The sequence below is a fragment of the Anthonomus grandis genome, chromosome 20 (genome assembly GCF_022605725.1).
Source record: "Anthonomus grandis grandis chromosome 20, icAntGran1.3, whole genome shotgun sequence".
Classification (NCBI taxonomy): Eukaryota; Metazoa; Arthropoda; class Insecta; order Coleoptera; family Curculionidae; genus Anthonomus; species Anthonomus grandis.
This window is the reverse complement of record NC_065565.1, coordinates 5,839,992-5,857,943: the sequence shown is the minus strand read 5'-3', so window position 1 is coordinate 5,857,943 and position 17,952 is coordinate 5,839,992. Positions and strand designations below refer to the sequence as shown.

General features: G+C 29.6%; 1 protein-coding gene across 50 annotated transcripts in view; it reads right to left on the bottom strand.

Moving 5' to 3' along the window:
- The window catches only part of LOC126747889 (zinc finger SWIM domain-containing protein 8 homolog), a 140,852-nt gene that overhangs the window by 77,996 nt on the left and 44,904 nt on the right, over window positions 1-17,952 (bottom strand). For all 50 annotated transcript variants that reach the window (XM_050456803.1, XM_050456825.1, XM_050456828.1 and 47 more), the window contains exons 15-16: window positions 15,417-15,621; window positions 10,059-10,222 (exon numbers count right to left, since the gene is read on the bottom strand). In XM_050456803.1, coding sequence (XP_050312760.1) covers window positions 10,059-10,222; window positions 15,417-15,621 — 369 coding nt within the window. The remainder of the gene's footprint in view (window positions 1-10,058; window positions 10,223-15,416; window positions 15,622-17,952) is intronic.

Sequence of the window (17,952 nt, the reverse complement as noted above, 5' to 3'; positions counted from 1 at the left end):
AATTGACTCTAACTCAGGAAGTTTTCGAGGTATAAAAAACGTTTTGGTATGAAATTATTGGAAAAGAAGCAGACTTTATTGTACAATAACCTTTTTGAGCCATTTCCAATTATTTCTCGAAATATTCTCAAAAATAGTGAACATTTACTATGAAAATTGACAAAAAAGTGATGCTCCAACCAAAAGTCTTGTAACTTTCGCAATTTTTAGTCTAGGACAACGTTTTTACTCTCAAGTCCATCCTCGGGAATGCCTTAATGTTACAGTGAACAAATTATGAAAATATTATCAGTGGTTCCCAAGTTATACCCAAAAGTTTCCACTGATACATACAAAAAAAAAACAGAGTACAAACAAACGTTTTAATATAGACAGCTTGGACATAAATTCGATTCAGATTAATTGACGGTTAAAAAACGCGTTGCTAGCCTTTGAAATAGAGTATAAAACGTCCTGAATGTATATAGTTCATTTAAAAAATGCTGACAGAACTATCAGCATTTTTTAAATGAACTCTATGTAAACCACTTCTGGTCGTAGGTGAACATCGTTTTCAGCCTATACACAATTCCTAATTTCGTCTAGATTTTAGTATTTGTAAGTTCCATCATCCCTTAACTCACTTAGACTTAAATTAGTTTTTAGACCTTTGAAGTAATTTCAAAATTACTACAAATTTAATTGATGGGGCTTTAGTTCAAATATATTAACCTAAAACTAAACCCATTTGGCGAAAAAATATGCCTCAACCAAAAGCGCTCTTGATCTCAAAGTTTTTAATCTAGAACGACGTTTTTACCCTCAAATCCATCCTCAGGAATTTCTTAATAATTGTGTGAGAAAATTATAAAAATATTCTTAGTAGTTCCCAAGTTATACCAAAAAATGCCCAATGATGCATAAAAATCTTGATGTTCCAATATAAGTTTCAGACAAAATTGACTCTAACTCAGGAAGTTTTCGAGGTACAAAAAACGTTTTAGTATGGAATTATTGGAAAAGAAGCAGACTTTATTGTACAATAACCTTTTTGAGCCATTTCCAATTATTTCTCAAAATATTCTCAAAAATAGTGAACATTTACTATGAAAATTGACAAAAAAGTGATGATCCAACCAAAAGTCTTGTAACTTTCACAATTTTTAGTCTAGAACAACGTTTTTACCCTCAAATTAATCCTCAGAAACTTCTTAATATTGCTGAAAAAAAATTATAAAAATATTCCTAGTGGTTCTTAAGTTATACCTAAAAATGCCCACTGATGCATAAAAATCTTGATGTTCCAATATAAGTTTTAGACAATATAAGACAAAATTGACTCTAACTCGGGAAGTTTTCGAGGTACAAAAAACGTTTTGGTATGGAATTATTGGAAAAGAAGCAGACTTTATTGTACAATAACTTTTTTAAGTTATTTCCAATTATTTCTTCAAATATTTTCAAGAATAGTGACCATTTACTATGAAAATTGAGAAAAAAGTGATGCTCCAACCAAAAGTCTTGTAACTTTGGCAATTTTTAGTCTAGGACAACGTTTTTACTCTCAAATCTATCCTCAGGAACTTCCTAATATTGCTGTAAAAAAATATGAAAATATTCCCAGTAGTTCTCAAGTTATATCTAAAAATGTCCACTAATGCATAGTCGTCTCACAAAAAAAAAACTTGATATTGCATATAATTACAAAAAACGTTTTGATATGAAATTATTAAAAAAAAAAAACATTTATTTGAGCAAAAGCCCGTTTAAGCGATTTCCAATTACTTCTTCAAATATTCTCAAAAATAACAAACATTTACTAAGAAAATTGGCAAAAAAACATGCCCCAATCAAAAAAGCTCTTGCTTCCGAAATAATTAGTCAACAATAACGTTTCGGACCTTAAATCCATCCTCATAAATTTCTTAATATTGTTGTGAAAAAATTATGAAAATATTATCAGTGGTTCCCAAGTTATACCCAAAAGTTTCCACTGATACATACAAAAAAAAACAGAGTACAAACAAACGTTTTAATATAGACAACTTGGACATACAATTCGATTCAGATTTGACGGTTAAAAAACGCGTTGCTAGCCTTTGAAATAGAGTATAAAACGTCCTGAGTGTATATAGTTCATTTAAAAAATGCCGATAGAACTATCAGCATTTTTTAAATGAACTCTATGTAAACCACCTCTGGTCAAACATCGTTTTCAGCCTATACAAAATTCCCAATTTCGTCGAGATTTTAGTATTTGTAAGTTCCATCATCCCTTAACTCACTTAGACTTAAATTGGGAAAAAATAGGCCAAAATTCACGGTTTTTAGACCTTTGAAGTAATTTCAAAATTACTACAGATTTAATTGATGGGGCTTTAGTTCAAATATATTAACCTAAAACTAAACCCATTTGGCGAAAAAATATGCCTCAACCAAAAGCGCTCTTGATCTCAAAGTTTTTAATCTAGAACGACGTTTTTACCCTCAAATCCATCTTCAGGAATTTCTTAATAATTGTGTGAGAAAATTATAAAAATATTCTTAGTAGTTCCCAAGTTATACCAAAAAATGCCCAATGATGCATAAAAATCTTGATGTTCCAATATAAGTTTCAGACAAAATTGACTCTAACTCAGGAAGTTTTCGAGGTACAAAAAACGTTTTGGTATGGAATTATTGGAAAAGAAGCAGACTTTATTGTACAATAACCTTTTTGAGCCATTTCCAATTATTTCTAGAAATATTTTCAAGAATAGTGACCATTTACTATGAAAATTGAGAAAAAAGTGATGCTCCAACCAAAAGTCTTGTAACTTTGGCAATTTTTAGTCTAGGACAACGTTTTTACCCTCAAATTAATCCTCAGAAACTTCTTAAAATTGCTGAAAAAAAATTATAAAAATATTTCTAGTGATTCTTAAGTTATACCTAAAAATGCCCGCTGATGCATAAAAATCTTGATGTTTCAATATAAGTTTCAGACAATATAAGACAAAATTGACTCTAACTCAGGAAGTTTTCGAGGTATAAAAAACGTTTTGGTATGAAATTATTGGAAAAGAAGCAGACTTTATTGTACAATCACCTTTTTGAGCCATTTCCAATTATTTCTTCAAATATTTTCAAGAATAGTGACCATTTACTATGAAAATTGAGAAAAAAGTGATGCTCCAACCAAAAGTCTTGTAACTTTGGCAATTTTTAGTCTAGGACAACGTTTTTACTCTCAAATCTATCCTCAGGAACTTCCTAATATTGCTGTAAAAAAATATGAAAATATTCCCAGTAGTTCTCAAGTTATATCTAAAAATGTCCACTAATGCATAGTCGTCTCACAAAAAAAAAACTTGATATTGCATATAATTACAAAAAACGTTTTGATATGAAATTATTGAAAAAAAAAACATTTATTTGAGCAAAAGCCCGTTTAAGCGATTTCCAATTACTTCTTCAAATATTCTCAAAAATAACAAACATTTACTAAGAAAATTGGCAAAAAAACATGCCCCAATCAAAAAAGCTCTTGCTTCCGAAATAATTAGTCAACAATAACGTTTCGGACCTTAAATCCATCCTCATAAATTTCTTAATATTGTTGTGAAAAAATTATGAAAATATTATCAGTGGTTCCCAAGTTATACCCAAAAGTTTCCACTGATACATACAAAAAAAAAACAGAGTACAAACAAACGTTTTAATATAGACAGCTTGGACATAAATTCGATTCAGATTAATTGACGGTTAAAAAACGCGTTGCTAGCCTTTGAAATAGAGTATAAAACGTCCTGAGTGTATATAGTTCATTTAAAAAATGCTGACAGAACTATCAGCATTTTTTAAATGAACTCTATGTAAACCACCTCTGGTCAAACATCGTTTTCAGCCTATACAAAATTCCCAATTTCGTCGAGATTTTAGTATTTGTAAGTTCCATCATCCCTTAACTCACTTAGACTTAAATTGGGAAAAAATAGGCCAAAATTCACGGTTTTTAGACCTTTGAAGTAATTTCAAAATTACTACAGATTTAATTGATGGGGCTTTAGTTCAAATATATTAACCTAAAACTAAACCCAATTGGCGAAAAAATATGCCTCAACCAAAAGCGCTCTTGATCTCAAAGTTTTTAATCTAGAACGACGTTTTCACCCTCAAATCCATCTTCAGGAATTTCTTAATAATTGTGTGAGAAAATTATAAAAATATTCTTAGTAGTTCCCAAGTTATACCAAAAAATGCCCAATGATGCATAAAAATCTTGATGTTCCAATATGAGTTTCAGACAAAATTGACTCTAACTCAGGAAGTTTTCGAGGTACAAAAAACGTTTTGGTATGGAATTATTGGAAAAGAAGCAGACTTTATTGTACAATCACCTTTTTGAGCCATTTCCAATTATTTCTTCAAATATTTTCAAGAATAGTGACCATTTACTATGAAAATTGAGAAAAAAGTGATGCTCCAACCAAAAGTCTTGTAACTTTCGCAATTTTTAGTCTAGAACAACGTTTTTACCCTCAAATTAATCCTCAGAAACTTCTTAATATTGCTGAAAAAAAATTATAAAAATATTCCTAGTGGTTCTTATGTTATACCTAAAAATGCCCACTGATGCATAAAAATCTTGATGTTCCAATATAAGTTTTAGACAATATAAGACAAAATTGACTCTAACTCGGGAAGTTTTCGAGGTACAAAAAACGTTTTGGTATGGAATTATTGGAAAAGAAGCAGACTTTATTGTACAATCACCTTTTTGAGCCATTTCCAATTATTTCTTCAAATATTTTCAAGAATAGTGACCATTTACTATGAAAATTGAGAAAAAAGTGATGCTCCAACCAAAAGTCTTGTAACTTTGGCAATTTTTAGTCTAGGACAACGTTTTTATTCTCAAATCTATCCTCAGGAACTTCCTAATATTGCTGTAAAAAAATATGAAAATATTCCCAGTAGTTCTCAAGTTATATCTAAAAATGTCCACTAATGCATAGTCGTCTCACAAAAAAAAAACCTTGATATTGCATATAATTACAAAAAACGTTTTGATATGAAATTATTGAAAAAAAAAAAACATTTATTTGAGCAAAAGCCCGTTTAAGCGATTTCCAATTACTTCTTCAAATATTCTCAAAAATAACAAACATTTACTAAGAAAATTGGCAAAAAAACATGCCCCAATCAAAAAAGCTCTTGCTTCCGAAATAATTAGTCAACAATAACGTTTCGGACCTTAAATCCATCCTCATAAATTTCTTAATATTGTTGTGAAAAAATTATGAAAATATTATCAGTGGTTCCCAAGTTATACCCAAAAGTTTCCACTGATACATACAAAAAAAAAACAGAGTACAAACAAACGTTTTAATATAGACAGCTTGGACATAAATTCGATTCAGATTAATTGACGGTTAAAAAACGCGTTGCTAGCCTTTGAAATAGAGTATAAAACGTCCTGAGTGTATATAGTTCATTTAAAAAATGCTGACAGAACTATCAGCATTTTTTAAATGAACTCTATGTAAACCACTTCTGGTCGTAGGTGAACATCGTTTTCAGCCTATACACAATTCCTAATTTCGTCTAGATTTTAGTATTTGTAAGTTCCATCATCCCTTAACTCACTTAGACTTAAATTAGTTTTTAGACCTTTGAAGTAATTTCAAAATTACTACAAATTTAATTGATGGGGCTTTAGTTCAAATATATTAACCTAAAACTAAACCCATTTGGCGAAAAAATATGCCTCAACCAAAAGCGTTCTTGATCTCAAAGTTTTTAATCTAGAACGACGTTTTTACCCTCAAATCCATCCTCAGGAATTTCTTAATAATTGTGTGAGAAAATTATAAAAATATTCTTGGTAGTTCCCAAGTTATACCAAAAAATGCCCAATGATGCATAAAAATCTTGATTTTCCAATAAAAGTTTCAGACAATATAAGACAAAATTGACTCTAACTCAGGAAGTTTTCGAGGTACAAAAAACGTTTTGGTATGGAATTATTGGAAAAGAAGCAGACTTTATTGTACAACAACCTTTTTGAGCCATTTCCAATTATTTCTTCAAATATTTTCAAGAATAGTGACCATTTACTATGAAAATTGACAAAAAAGTGATGCTCCGACCAAAAGTCTTGTAACTTTCGCAATTTTTAGTCTAGGACAACGTTTTTACCCTCAAATTAATCCTCAGAAACTTCTTAATATTGCTGTAAAAAAAAATGAAAATATTCCCAGTAGTTCTCAAGTTATAACTAAAAATGTCCACTAATGCATAGTCATAATTGGTAATGAGCGCGATATAGACGGCGTGCTGTCACGTAGACAAAAAGCGCGTTGCTCTCCGGCAAACGGCTCCATTGCAACTGAAATTCCTTGAACCCGTTTACATTTTGACTCCCACCGTAAGTGGCGGCGTTGCCACGTCTGAGATTAAATGCACAAATAAAGTGCTGATACCCTAGTTGGATATCTTGTATAACATAATTAAAAAATTGTTATTTAAAATCTTTTTAATAGCGTAAAATTCATAAATTATCTTAAAATATGTTGATCATCATTTAAACGTTTTTCAACAATAATTTCTTGATATTTAGTATGATCAATTATAAGTTCTGAGCTATTAAAGTAATTGTTATTACAATATCAGAGTGGGCACTTCATATATGAATTCTATGTAAAAAAAGCTTCCGGGTGAATTTTTTGCTCAATTTATTATTAAATATTATTTCAGAACCCTTTGAGATGCTTAAATGGATGTTGTACTAAAAGAAAAAGCATTTTCCAAAGAATGATTTCATGTATCAACCATTTTTGTGCGTCTAATCTAATACTTTCTGATTTATCTGTAACAAGATTTTTGGAATAAATTAAATATTTTTATTTGTCTTTTTTTCCATGTAACTTCTAACCCATTAATGGTATTATTACAATTTAATAGACGAATTAGTTCTTAATGACCTATCGTGTCAAAGGCACACATATTTAGTGTATAAGTTCTAAGCTATTAAAGTAATTGTTATTACCACATCATAGTGGGTACTTCATGTATGAATTCTATGTAAAAAAAATTGGTTTAACTAGATCAATTTTGACTTCTGGGTGAATTTTTTATTACAAATTATTTTATTCAGAACCCTTTGAGGTACTTCTACAAAGGTTCTAACTAAATGAAAAACCTTTTTCCGAGGAATGTTTTCATATATGAACCATTTTTGTATGTCTAATACTTTTTGAAATATTTTGATTTGTCTTTTTTTTCCATATAACTTCAAAACCAATAATGGTATTATTGTAAATGCCTTACTACAATTTTATAGATGGATTAGTTTTTGTTGACATACTGTGTCAAAGGCCTTTGTCGAGTTCACAAAGAGACAACTGTTTTTGGTTTATATATATTCGTGCACTTGCAAGACTGGAAAAATTGTTTTGGGTTCTCTGGTCTATAACTCCCGTTCTAATGATCGGATTTCCACGATTTCTGTTTTAAATTAATTCAAGGGCTTTCCTTAACATCTCCACGAAATTTCATTTAAATCCCTCTAATAATTAATTTTTTATTCGAATTTTTGTAAGTGACGTCCCAGTAAAGCAAAACTGGGAAAATTGTTTTGAGTTCTCTGGTCTATAACTCGCATTCTAATGATCCGATTTTCATGATTTCTGTTGTAAATTAATTCAAGGACTTTCCTTAACATTTCTATGAAATTTCATTCAAATACCTAAACTAATTAATTTATTATTCAAATTTTTAGTTGGTGATGTCCAAATAAAGCAAATCTGGAAAAATTGTTTTGAGTTCTCTGGTCTATAATTCGCGTTTTAATGATCCGATGTCTATGATTTTTGCTTTAAATTAATTCAGGGACTTTTCTTAACATTTCTATGTAATTTCATTCAAATACCTAAACTAATTAATTTTTTAATCAAATTTTTATATGTGACGTCCCAGTAAAGCAAAACTGGAAAAATTGTTTTGAGTTCTCTGGTCTATAACTCGCGTTCTAATGATCCGATTTTCATGATTTCTGTTGTAAATTAATTCAGGTACTTTCCTTAACATCTCTGTAAAATTTCATTGAAATCCCTCTAGTAATTAATTTATTATTCAAATTTTTGATAGGTGACGTCCAAATAAAGCAAAACTGGAATAATTGTTTTGAGTTCTCTGGTCTATAACTCTTGCTCTAATGATCCGATTTGCATGATTTTTGCTTTAAATTAATTCAAGGACTTTCCTTAACATTTCTATGAAATTTCCTTCAAATACCTAAACTAATTAATTTTTTATTCAAATTTTTGTAGTTGACGTCCAAATAAAGCAAAACTGGAAAATTTGTTTTGAGTTCTCTGGCCTATAACTCGCGTTCTAATCATCCGATTTTCATGATTTTTGCTTTAAATTAATTCAGGGACTTTCCATAACATCTCTGTGAAATTTCATTTAAATCCCTCTAGTAATTAATTTATTATTCAAATTTTTATAAGTGACGTCCAAATAAAGCAAAACTGGAAAAATTGTTTTGAGTTCTCTGGCTTATAACTCGCGTTCTAATGATCCGATTTTCATGATTTGTGATTTAAATTAATTCAGGGACTTCCCTTAACATCTCTGTAAAATTTCATTTAAATCCCTTTAGCAATTAATTAATTAGTCAAATTTTTGTAAGTGACGTCCCAGTAAAGCAAAACTGGAAAAATTGTTTTAGGTTCTCTGGTCTATAACTCATGTTCTAATGATCCGATTTCCATGATTTCTGTTTTAAATTAATTCAGGGACTTTCCATAACATCTTTATAAAATTTCATTTAAATCCCTGTACAAATTAATTTGTTATTTAAATTTTTGTAGTTGACTTCCAAATAAAGTAAAACTGGAAAAATTGTTTTGAGTTCTCTGGTTTATAACTCGCGTTCTAATGATCCGATTTTCATGATTTTTGCTTTAAATTAATTCAGGGACTTTCCTTAACGTCTCTGTAAAATTTCATTTAAATCCCTCAAGTAATTAATTTATTATTCTAATTTTTGATAGGTGACATCCAAATAAAGCAAAACTGGAATAATTGTTTTGAGTTCTCTGGTTTATAACTCGCGTTCTAATGATCCGATTTTCATGATTTTTGCTTTAAATTAATTCAGGGACCTTCCTTAACACCTCTGTGAAATTTCATTTAAATCTCTCTAGTAATTAATTTATTATTTAAATTTTTGTAAGTGACGTCCCAGTAAAGTAAAACTGGAAAAATTGTTTTGAGTTCTCTGATCTATAACTCGCGTTCTAATGATCCGATTTTCAAGATTTCTGTTTTAAATTAATTCAGGAACTTCCCTTAACATCGCCATGAAATTTCATTTAAATCCCTGTAGTACTTAATTTTTTATTTAAATTCTTGTAGGTGACGTCCCAGTAAAGCAAAACTGGAAAAATTGTTTTGGGTTCTCTGGTCTATAACTCTTATTCTACTGCTCCGATTTTCATAATTTTTGCTTTAAATTAATTCAAGGACTTTTCTTAACATTTCTATGAAATTTCCTTCAAATACCTAAACTAATTAATTTTTTATTCAAATTTTTGTAAGTGACGTCCCAGTAAAGCAAAACTAGAAAAATTGTTTTGAGTTCTCTGGTCTGTAACTCCCGCTCTAATGATCCGATTTCCATGATTTCTGTTTTAAATTAATTCAAGGACTTTTCTTAACATTTCCATGAAATTTCATTTGAATCCCTCTAATAACTAATTTTTTATTCAAATTTTCGTAAGTGACGTCCCAATAAAGCAAACCTGCAAAAATTTGTATACTTAATTTTTTTTGATATTGCAATCTATAGTTTCCCATTTCTGATAATGGATACAGTTCAATTAATTGATTTTATTCATGATTTTTTATTAACTGTAGGTAAAACAGTTAATTGATTCTAAAACAGGTCGCAGGGACAAAAGGTTCCTTGTTCTTATGAATGTATATTATGTCCTAAACCTCTCAATTCATAAGTTAAAAAAAAAACAGTTATTTTAATAATAAATTTAAAAAAAACGTCTTTATGTACTAACAACTATATAAACGCTTACCTTTAATTTGTTCGGCTCGTTTCCTTAAAATTTGTAACTCCTTATGTCCTAAAGGCAGTCTTTTCAATTGATTCACCAGTTCCACCTCCTGATTCGCCAATTTTACCTCTAAAGGTTTCGTACTGGCGGGAGGTCGGGCCATTTCTAAACCGAACATACCCACCCTAAAACAACGGAAAACAAAAACCCAATAAGATATAAATCGGGTGAATATTCAGGCTGGGTTTTATGTTCAGACAATTTTTCAGAAGCAAAACGAAACAGGGCCACAATAATGGTAAGTCAGTTCGAGTTCTTACTCCAACAAATAGAGGATTAACAATACCGAAAACCCTTGACTGACGCGATCAAAAGCTTTAGAGGAACCTGTGTAGATCGAGTCAACTTGGGATCAACTTTGGATCAACAACTATTGTATATGTGATAAACGTAACAAAAAAAAAAAACAAAAAAAATGTGGCCTGGTAGACCACCCGATTTGAACCTTCCAGACTTTTTATTTGAGGGTTTTTTGTCGCAGGTTTTTACGTCAACGAGCCTCGGGCTCTTGAAGCCCTTAAGGGAAATAAGTCAATGGGCGTCGGATCGAATAGAGAAATAATTTTTATGTTCAACGATTTTCTAGATTTCAATTGAGAAAGCCTTTGAACAGATTTCCCTAATTTTCTCAAAAACAATTGGGAATATTAAAAAAATTCTTTTTGCAACGAATTTCTCATCAAAAATAGAACAAATCATATAGAATAAGATTTAGTCGTAAATTACCAAATAAAAAAAATATGAAAGATTTTTGAAAATTTTTTTTTAGAAAAATGAAAAAAAAAATGTTTTTTGAAAAATATTATTTTTTGTGTAAATTGATAGATCGCCCAAAAAGCTTCAAAAAAGTCTTATAAAATTTTTTTGAGAAATGTTCCAGAAAAAAGTTATACCAAAATTTCCTAAAAGTTTCCTCCTCAAAAAATCCAAAGAGGTACCTATGGGAAAATGTTCATAATTTCGGTTTTTATTTTTTTTCTGAAAAACTATTGACTGCAGAAAAAAATTGTTTAAACAAAAGTTGCTTGAAATGTCAATGGGCATCAGATGCAATTGAAAAATAATTTTTTCCTGCAACAGTTTTCCGGAAAATTGGGGAAAACCTTTAAACAGTTTTTCCTCATTTTCTCGAAAACTATTGGGAAAATTAAAAATTTTCTTTTAGCATTAGATTCCAAATCAAAAATAGAACGAATCATAAAGAGTAACATTTGGTCGTAAATCGAAAAATAACGAAGTTATAGAAGATTTTCGAAAAACTGAAAAAATTCTGGGTGAAAATTTTGAAAAAATTTTTTTTGGAAAAAATATAATTTTTTTTTGCAAATTAATTAAACGCCCAAAAAGCTTGGAAAAAGTCTTATAAAACTTTTTTGAGGAATGTTCCAGAAAAAAGTTATACCTAAATTTCCCAAAAATGTCCTCGTCACAAAATCCAAAGGGGTACCCCTGGAAAAATGTTCATAATTTCGGTTTTTATTTTTTTTCTGGAAAACTATTGACTGCAGAAAAAATTTTTTATAACAAAAACTATTTGGAAAGTCAATGGGCATCAGATGCAAGTGAAAAATATTTTTTTTCTCCAACAGTTTTTCGGAAAATTTGGGAAAACCTTTAAACAGTTTGTCCTCATTTTCTCGAAAGCTATTGGGAAAATTGAAAATTTTCTTTTAGCACTAGATTCCAAATCAAAAATAGAACAAATCATAAAAAATAACATTTGGTCGTAAATCGAAAAATAACGAAGTTATAGAAGATTTTCGAAAAACTGAAAAAATTCTGGGTGAAAATTTTGAAAAAATTTTTTTTGGAAAAAATATAATTTTTTTTTGCAAATTAATAAAAGGCCCAAAAAGCTTCAAAAAAGTCTTATAAAACTTTTTTGAGAAATGTTCCAGAAAAAAGTTATACCTAAATTTCCCAAAAGCTTCCTCCTCAAAAAATCCAAAGGGGTACCCATGGAAAAATGTTCATAATTTCGGTTTTTATTTTTTTTCTGAAAAACTATTGACTGCAGAATAAAATTGTTTAAACAAAAGTTGCTTGAAATGTCAATGGGCATCAGATGCAATTGAAAAATAATTTTTTCCTGCAACAGTTTTCCGGAAAAAATGAGGAAAACCTTTAAACAGTTTTTCCGCATTTTCTCGAAAACTATTGGGAAAGTTTAAAATTTTCTTTTAGCACTAGATTCCAAATCAAAAATAGAACAAATCATAAAAAATAACATTTGGTCGTAAATCGAAAAATAACGAAGTTATGGAAGATTTTCGAAAAACTGAAAAAATTCTGGTTGAAAATTTTGAAAAAATTTTTTTTGGAAAAAATATAATTTTTTTTTGCAAATTAATAAAACGCCCAAAAAGCTTCAAAAAAGTCTTATAAAACTTTTTTGAGAAATGTTCCAGAAAAAAGTTATACCAAAATTTCCAAAAGTTTCTTCCTTGAAAAATCCAAAGGGGTACCCATGGGAAAATGTTAATAATTTCAGTTTTTATTTTTTTTCTGAAAAACTATTGACTGCAGAAAAAAATTGTTTAAACAAAAGTTGCTTGAAATGTCAATGGGCATCAGATGCAATTGAAAAATAATTTTTTTCAGCTACAGTTTTCCGGAAAATTAGGGAAAACCTTTAAACAGTTTTTCCTCATTTTCTCGAAAACTATTGGAAAAATTAAAAATTTTCTTTTAGCACTAGATTCCAAATCAAAAATAGAACAAATCATAAAAAATAACATTTGGTCGTAAATCGAAAAGTAACGAAGTTATGGAAGATTTTTGAAAAATTTTAAAAATTTCGGGTAAAAAAATTGGAAAAATTCTTTTTTCGAAAAAAAATAAAATTTTTCTGTGAATCGATAAATCGCCCAAAATGCTCCAAAAAAGTCTTATAAAACTTTTTTGAGAAATGTTCCAGAAAAAAGTTATACCTAAATTTCCCAAAAATGTCCTCGTCACAAAATGCAAAGGGGTACCCCTGGAAAAATGTTCATAATTTCGGTTTTTATTTTTTTTCTGGAAAACTATTGACTGCAGAAAAAAATTATTAAAACAAAAGTTGCTTGGAATGTCAATGGGCATCAGATGCAATTGAAAAATAATTTTTTCCTGCAACAGTTTTCCGGAAAATTGGGGAAAACCTTTAAACAGTTTTTCCTCATTTTCTCGAAAACTATTGGGAAAATTAAAAATTTTCTTTTAGCACTAGATTCCAAATCAAAAATAGAATGAATCATAAAGAGTAACATTTGGTCGTAAATCGAAAAATAACGAAGTTATAGAAGATTTTCGAAAAACTGAAAAAATTCTGGGTAAAAATTTTGAAAAATTTTTTTTGCAAAAAAATATAATTTTTTTTTTGCAAATTAATAAAACGCCCAAAAAGCTTCAAAAAAGTCTTATAAAACTTTTTTGAGAAATGTTCCAGAAAAAAGTTATACCAAAATTTCCTAAAAGTTTCCTCCTCAAAAAATCCAGAGGGGTACCTATGGGAAAATGTTCATAATTTCGGTTTTTATTTTTTTTCTGGTAAACTATTGGTTGGAGAAAAAAATTATTAAAACAAAAGTTGCTTGAAATGTCAATGGGCATCAGATGCAATTGAAAAATAATTTTTTCCTGCAACAGTTTTCCGGAAAATTGGGGAAAACCTTTAAACAGTTTTTCCTCATTTTCTCGAAAACTATTGGGAAAATTAAAAATTTTCTTTTAGCACTAGATTCCAAATCAAAAATAGAATGAATCATAAAGAGTAACATTTGGTCGTAAATCGAAAAATAACGAAGTTATAGAAGATTTTCGAAAAACTGAAAAAATTCTGGGTAAAAATTTTGAAAAATTTTTTTTGCAAAAAAATATAATTTTTTTTTTGCAAATTAATAAAACGCCCAAAAAGCTTCAAAAAAGTCTTATAAAACTTTTTTGAGAAATGTTCCAGAAAAAAGTTATACCAAAATTTCCTAAAAGTTTCCTCCTCAAAAAATCCAGAGGGGTACCTATGGGAAAATGTTCATAATTTCGGTTTTTATTTTTTTTCTGGTAAACTATTGGTTGGAGAAAAAAATTATTAAAACAAAAGTTGCTTGAAATGTCAATGGGCATCAGATGCAATTGAAAAATAATTTTTTCCTGCAACAGTTTTCCGGAAAATTGGGGAAAACCTTTAAACAGTTTTTCCTCATTTTCTCGAAAACTATTGGGAAAATTAAAAATTTTCTTTTAGCACTAGATTCCAAATCAAAAATAGAACAAATCATAAAGAATAACATTTGGTCGTAAGTCGAAAAATAACGAAGTTATGGAAGATTTTTGAAATTTTTTTAAAATTTCGGGTGAAAAATTTGAAAAAATTTTTTTTTCGAAAAAAATTAAAGTGTTTCTGTGAATCGATAAATTGCTCAAAATGCTCCAAAAAAGTCTTATAAAACTTTTTTGAAAAATGTACCTGGACAAAGTTATGCTCAATTTTCACAAAAAGTCTTCCTCAACAAATTGAAAGAAAAAAATGCCTATAATTTTAGTTTTTATTTTTTTTCTTGAAAACTTTTAGTCAAAGAAAAAAATTTTTAAAACAAAAGTTGTTTGGAATCTCAGTGTGCATCAGACGCAACTAAAAAATATTTTTTTCCTTCAACAGTTTTCCAGAAAATCGGCAAAAACCCTTAAACACATTTTCCTAATTTTCTCGAAAACTATTGGGAAAGTTTAAAATTATCTTTTAGCACTAGATTCCAAATCAAAAATAGAACGAATCATAAAGAATAACATTTGGTCGTAAATCGAAAAATAACGAAGTTATGGAAGATTTTCGAAAAACTGAAAAAATTCTGGTTGAAAATTTTGAAAAAATTTTTTTTGGAAAAAATATAATTTTTTTTTGCAAATTAATAAAACGCCCAAAAAGCTTCAAAAAAGTCTTATAAAACTTTTTTGAGAAATGTTCCAGAAAAAAGTTATACCAAAATTTCCTAAAAGTTTTCTCCTCAAAAAATCCAAAGGGGTACCTATGGGAAAATGTTCATAATTTCGATTTTTATTTTTTTTCTGAAAAACTATTGACTGCAGAAAAAAATTGTTTAAACAAAAGTTGCTTGAAATGTCAATGGGCATCAGATGCAATTGAAAAATAATTTTTTTCAGCTACAGTTTTCCGGAAAATTGGGGAAAACCTTTAAACAGTTTTTCCTCATTTTCTCGAAAACTATTAGGAATATAAAAAAAATTCTTTTACCATTAGATTCCTCATCAAAAATACAACAAATTATATAGAACAACATTTAGTCATAAATCAAAAAATAACGAAGTTATGGAAGTTTTTACCTGAAAGCCAGATGAAAGTGTTCCGGGTTCTCCGATAAAACCGAACACAAAAAGCCACCCTTAGATAAAGTCCCCGATGCTACGACACTGAGCTGATGCGTCGCCGGATTAACATAAGACTTCTTTCCTTTCTTCTTCGGGATCTGAGGTACTTCGATCATCAGATTGGGTGGATTAGCCAACAGTTCCTCGGCTAATTTAACACCTAATTAAAAAAAACAATTAAAACCTCTTAGATTTTGCACTAAAAATGCTCTTTTTGCTCGTAGTATTTTAATATTATACGTATCCAGGTCGTTGGATAAGTTGTTCAACCTATGGGCCCGCACGGTCTCCCGACTTAAACCCCCTTGATTTTTTTCCGCATTAAAAAGTGTAGAGACATTGCCGACTCCAGATTTAAATAGGATCACCTTGGTGTAGTAAACTACGGTCTTAAGATGCTCCAACATAAGAAATAATCCCGTGGGTTTAAGTGCGGAGATCGCGCCGGCCAGTTTACAGCAACATTATCTCTAATGAGCCTTTTATTTCCACACTCCTGATTTAAAAAGTTTCTAACATTTCATGATGGAACTTTAAAAATTAAATTTAAAAAAAAAACGTTTTTGTTTATTAAGCGACGTTTCGATCCTCTTATTAGACCTCAAAATATTGCCAACTGTTTGAAAGCTAAATATATATTTGGGGAAACGTGAAGAAGGTCCAATGGAGGATCGAAACGTCGTCGTTGAACACGAATTTCTTAAATAAGTGAATGAAATGTGACTATTTTGATTGGCTCATGAAGGTATCCAGCCTTGGGCCCGCACGATTGCCCGACTTAAATCCGCTTGATTTTTTTTTTCCGCGGGTAGTCTTAGGTCTTTGGTTTATAGAAGTCGAATTGATAATTTGGAGGAGTCAAGTAACCGGATTGTGGCTTCTCGTAATATAAAAACAATCGGCCAAAAGGGATTTTTGTAGTTTTGGGATGTCACTTACAAACATTTGAAAAAAAATTAGTTATTAGAGGGATTTCAATGAAATTTCATAGAGGTGTTAAGAAAAGTCCTTGAATTAATTTAAAGCAAAAATCATGAAAATCGGACCACTAGAACGCGAGTTATAGAGCAGAGAACCCAAAACAATTATTCCGGTTTTGCTTTATTGAGACGTCACAAAAATTCGAATAAAAAATTAATTCTTAGAGGGATTTCAATGAAAGTTCATAGAGATGTTAAGAGAAGTCTCTGAATTAATTTAAAGTAAAAATCATGGAAATCGGAGCACTAGAACCCGAGTTATAGGCCAAAGAACCCAACATAATTTTTCCGGTTTTGCTTTATTACGAGGTGATGTACAAAAATTTGAATAAAAAATTAACTATTAAAGGGATTTCAATAAAAATTTATAGAGATGTTAAGAGAAGTCTCTGAATTAATTTAAAGTAAAAATCATTGAAATCGAAGCACTAGAACCCGAGTTATAAGCCAAAGAACCCAAAGTAATTTTTCCGGTTTTGCTTTAATACGAGGTGATGTACAAAAATTTGAATAAAAAATTAACTATTAAAGGAATTTCAATAAAAATTTATAGAGATGTTAAGAGGAGTCTCTGAATTAATTTAAAGTAAAAATCATTGAAATCGGAGCACTAGAACCCAAGTTACAGGCCAGAGAACCTAAAAAAAAATTCCAGTTTTGCTTTATTGGGACGTCACTTACAAAAATTTGAATAAAAAATTAATTCTTAGAGGGATTTAAATGAAATTTCATGGAGATGTTAAGAGAAGTCCCTGAATTAATTTAAAGTAAAAATCATGGAAATCGGAGCACTAGAACCCGAGTTATAGGCCAAAGAACCCAAAGTAATTTTTCCGGTTTTGCTTTATTACGAGGTCATGTACAAAAATTTGAATAAAAAATTAACTATTAAAGGGATTTCAATAAAAATTTATAGAGATGTTAAGAGAAGTCTCTGAAATAATTTAAAGCATAAATCATTGAAATCGGAGCACTAGAACCCGAGTTATAGGCCAAAGAACCCAAAGTAATTTTTCCGGTTTTGCTTTATTACGAGGTCATGTACAAAAATTTGAATAAAAAATTAGCTATTAAAGGGATTTCAATAAAAATGTATAGAGATGTTAAGAGAAGTCTCTGAAATAATTTAAAGCATAAATCATTGAAATCGGAGCACTAGAACCCGAGTTATAGGCCAAAGAACCCAAAGTAATTTTTCCGGTTTTGCTTTATTACGAGGTCATGTACAAAAATTTGAATAAAAAATTAACTATTAAAGGGATTTCAATAAAAATTTATAGAGATGTTAAGACAGGTCCCTGAAATAATTTAAAGCAGCAATCATTGAAATCGGAGCACTAGAACCCGAGTTATAGGCCAAAGAACACAAAACAATTTTTTCGGTTTTGCTTTATTGAGACGTCACTTACAAAAATCCAAATAAAAAATTAATTATTAGAGGGATTTTGATGAAATTTCATGGAGATGTTAAGAGAAGTCCCCGAATTAATTTAAAGTAAAAATCATTGAAA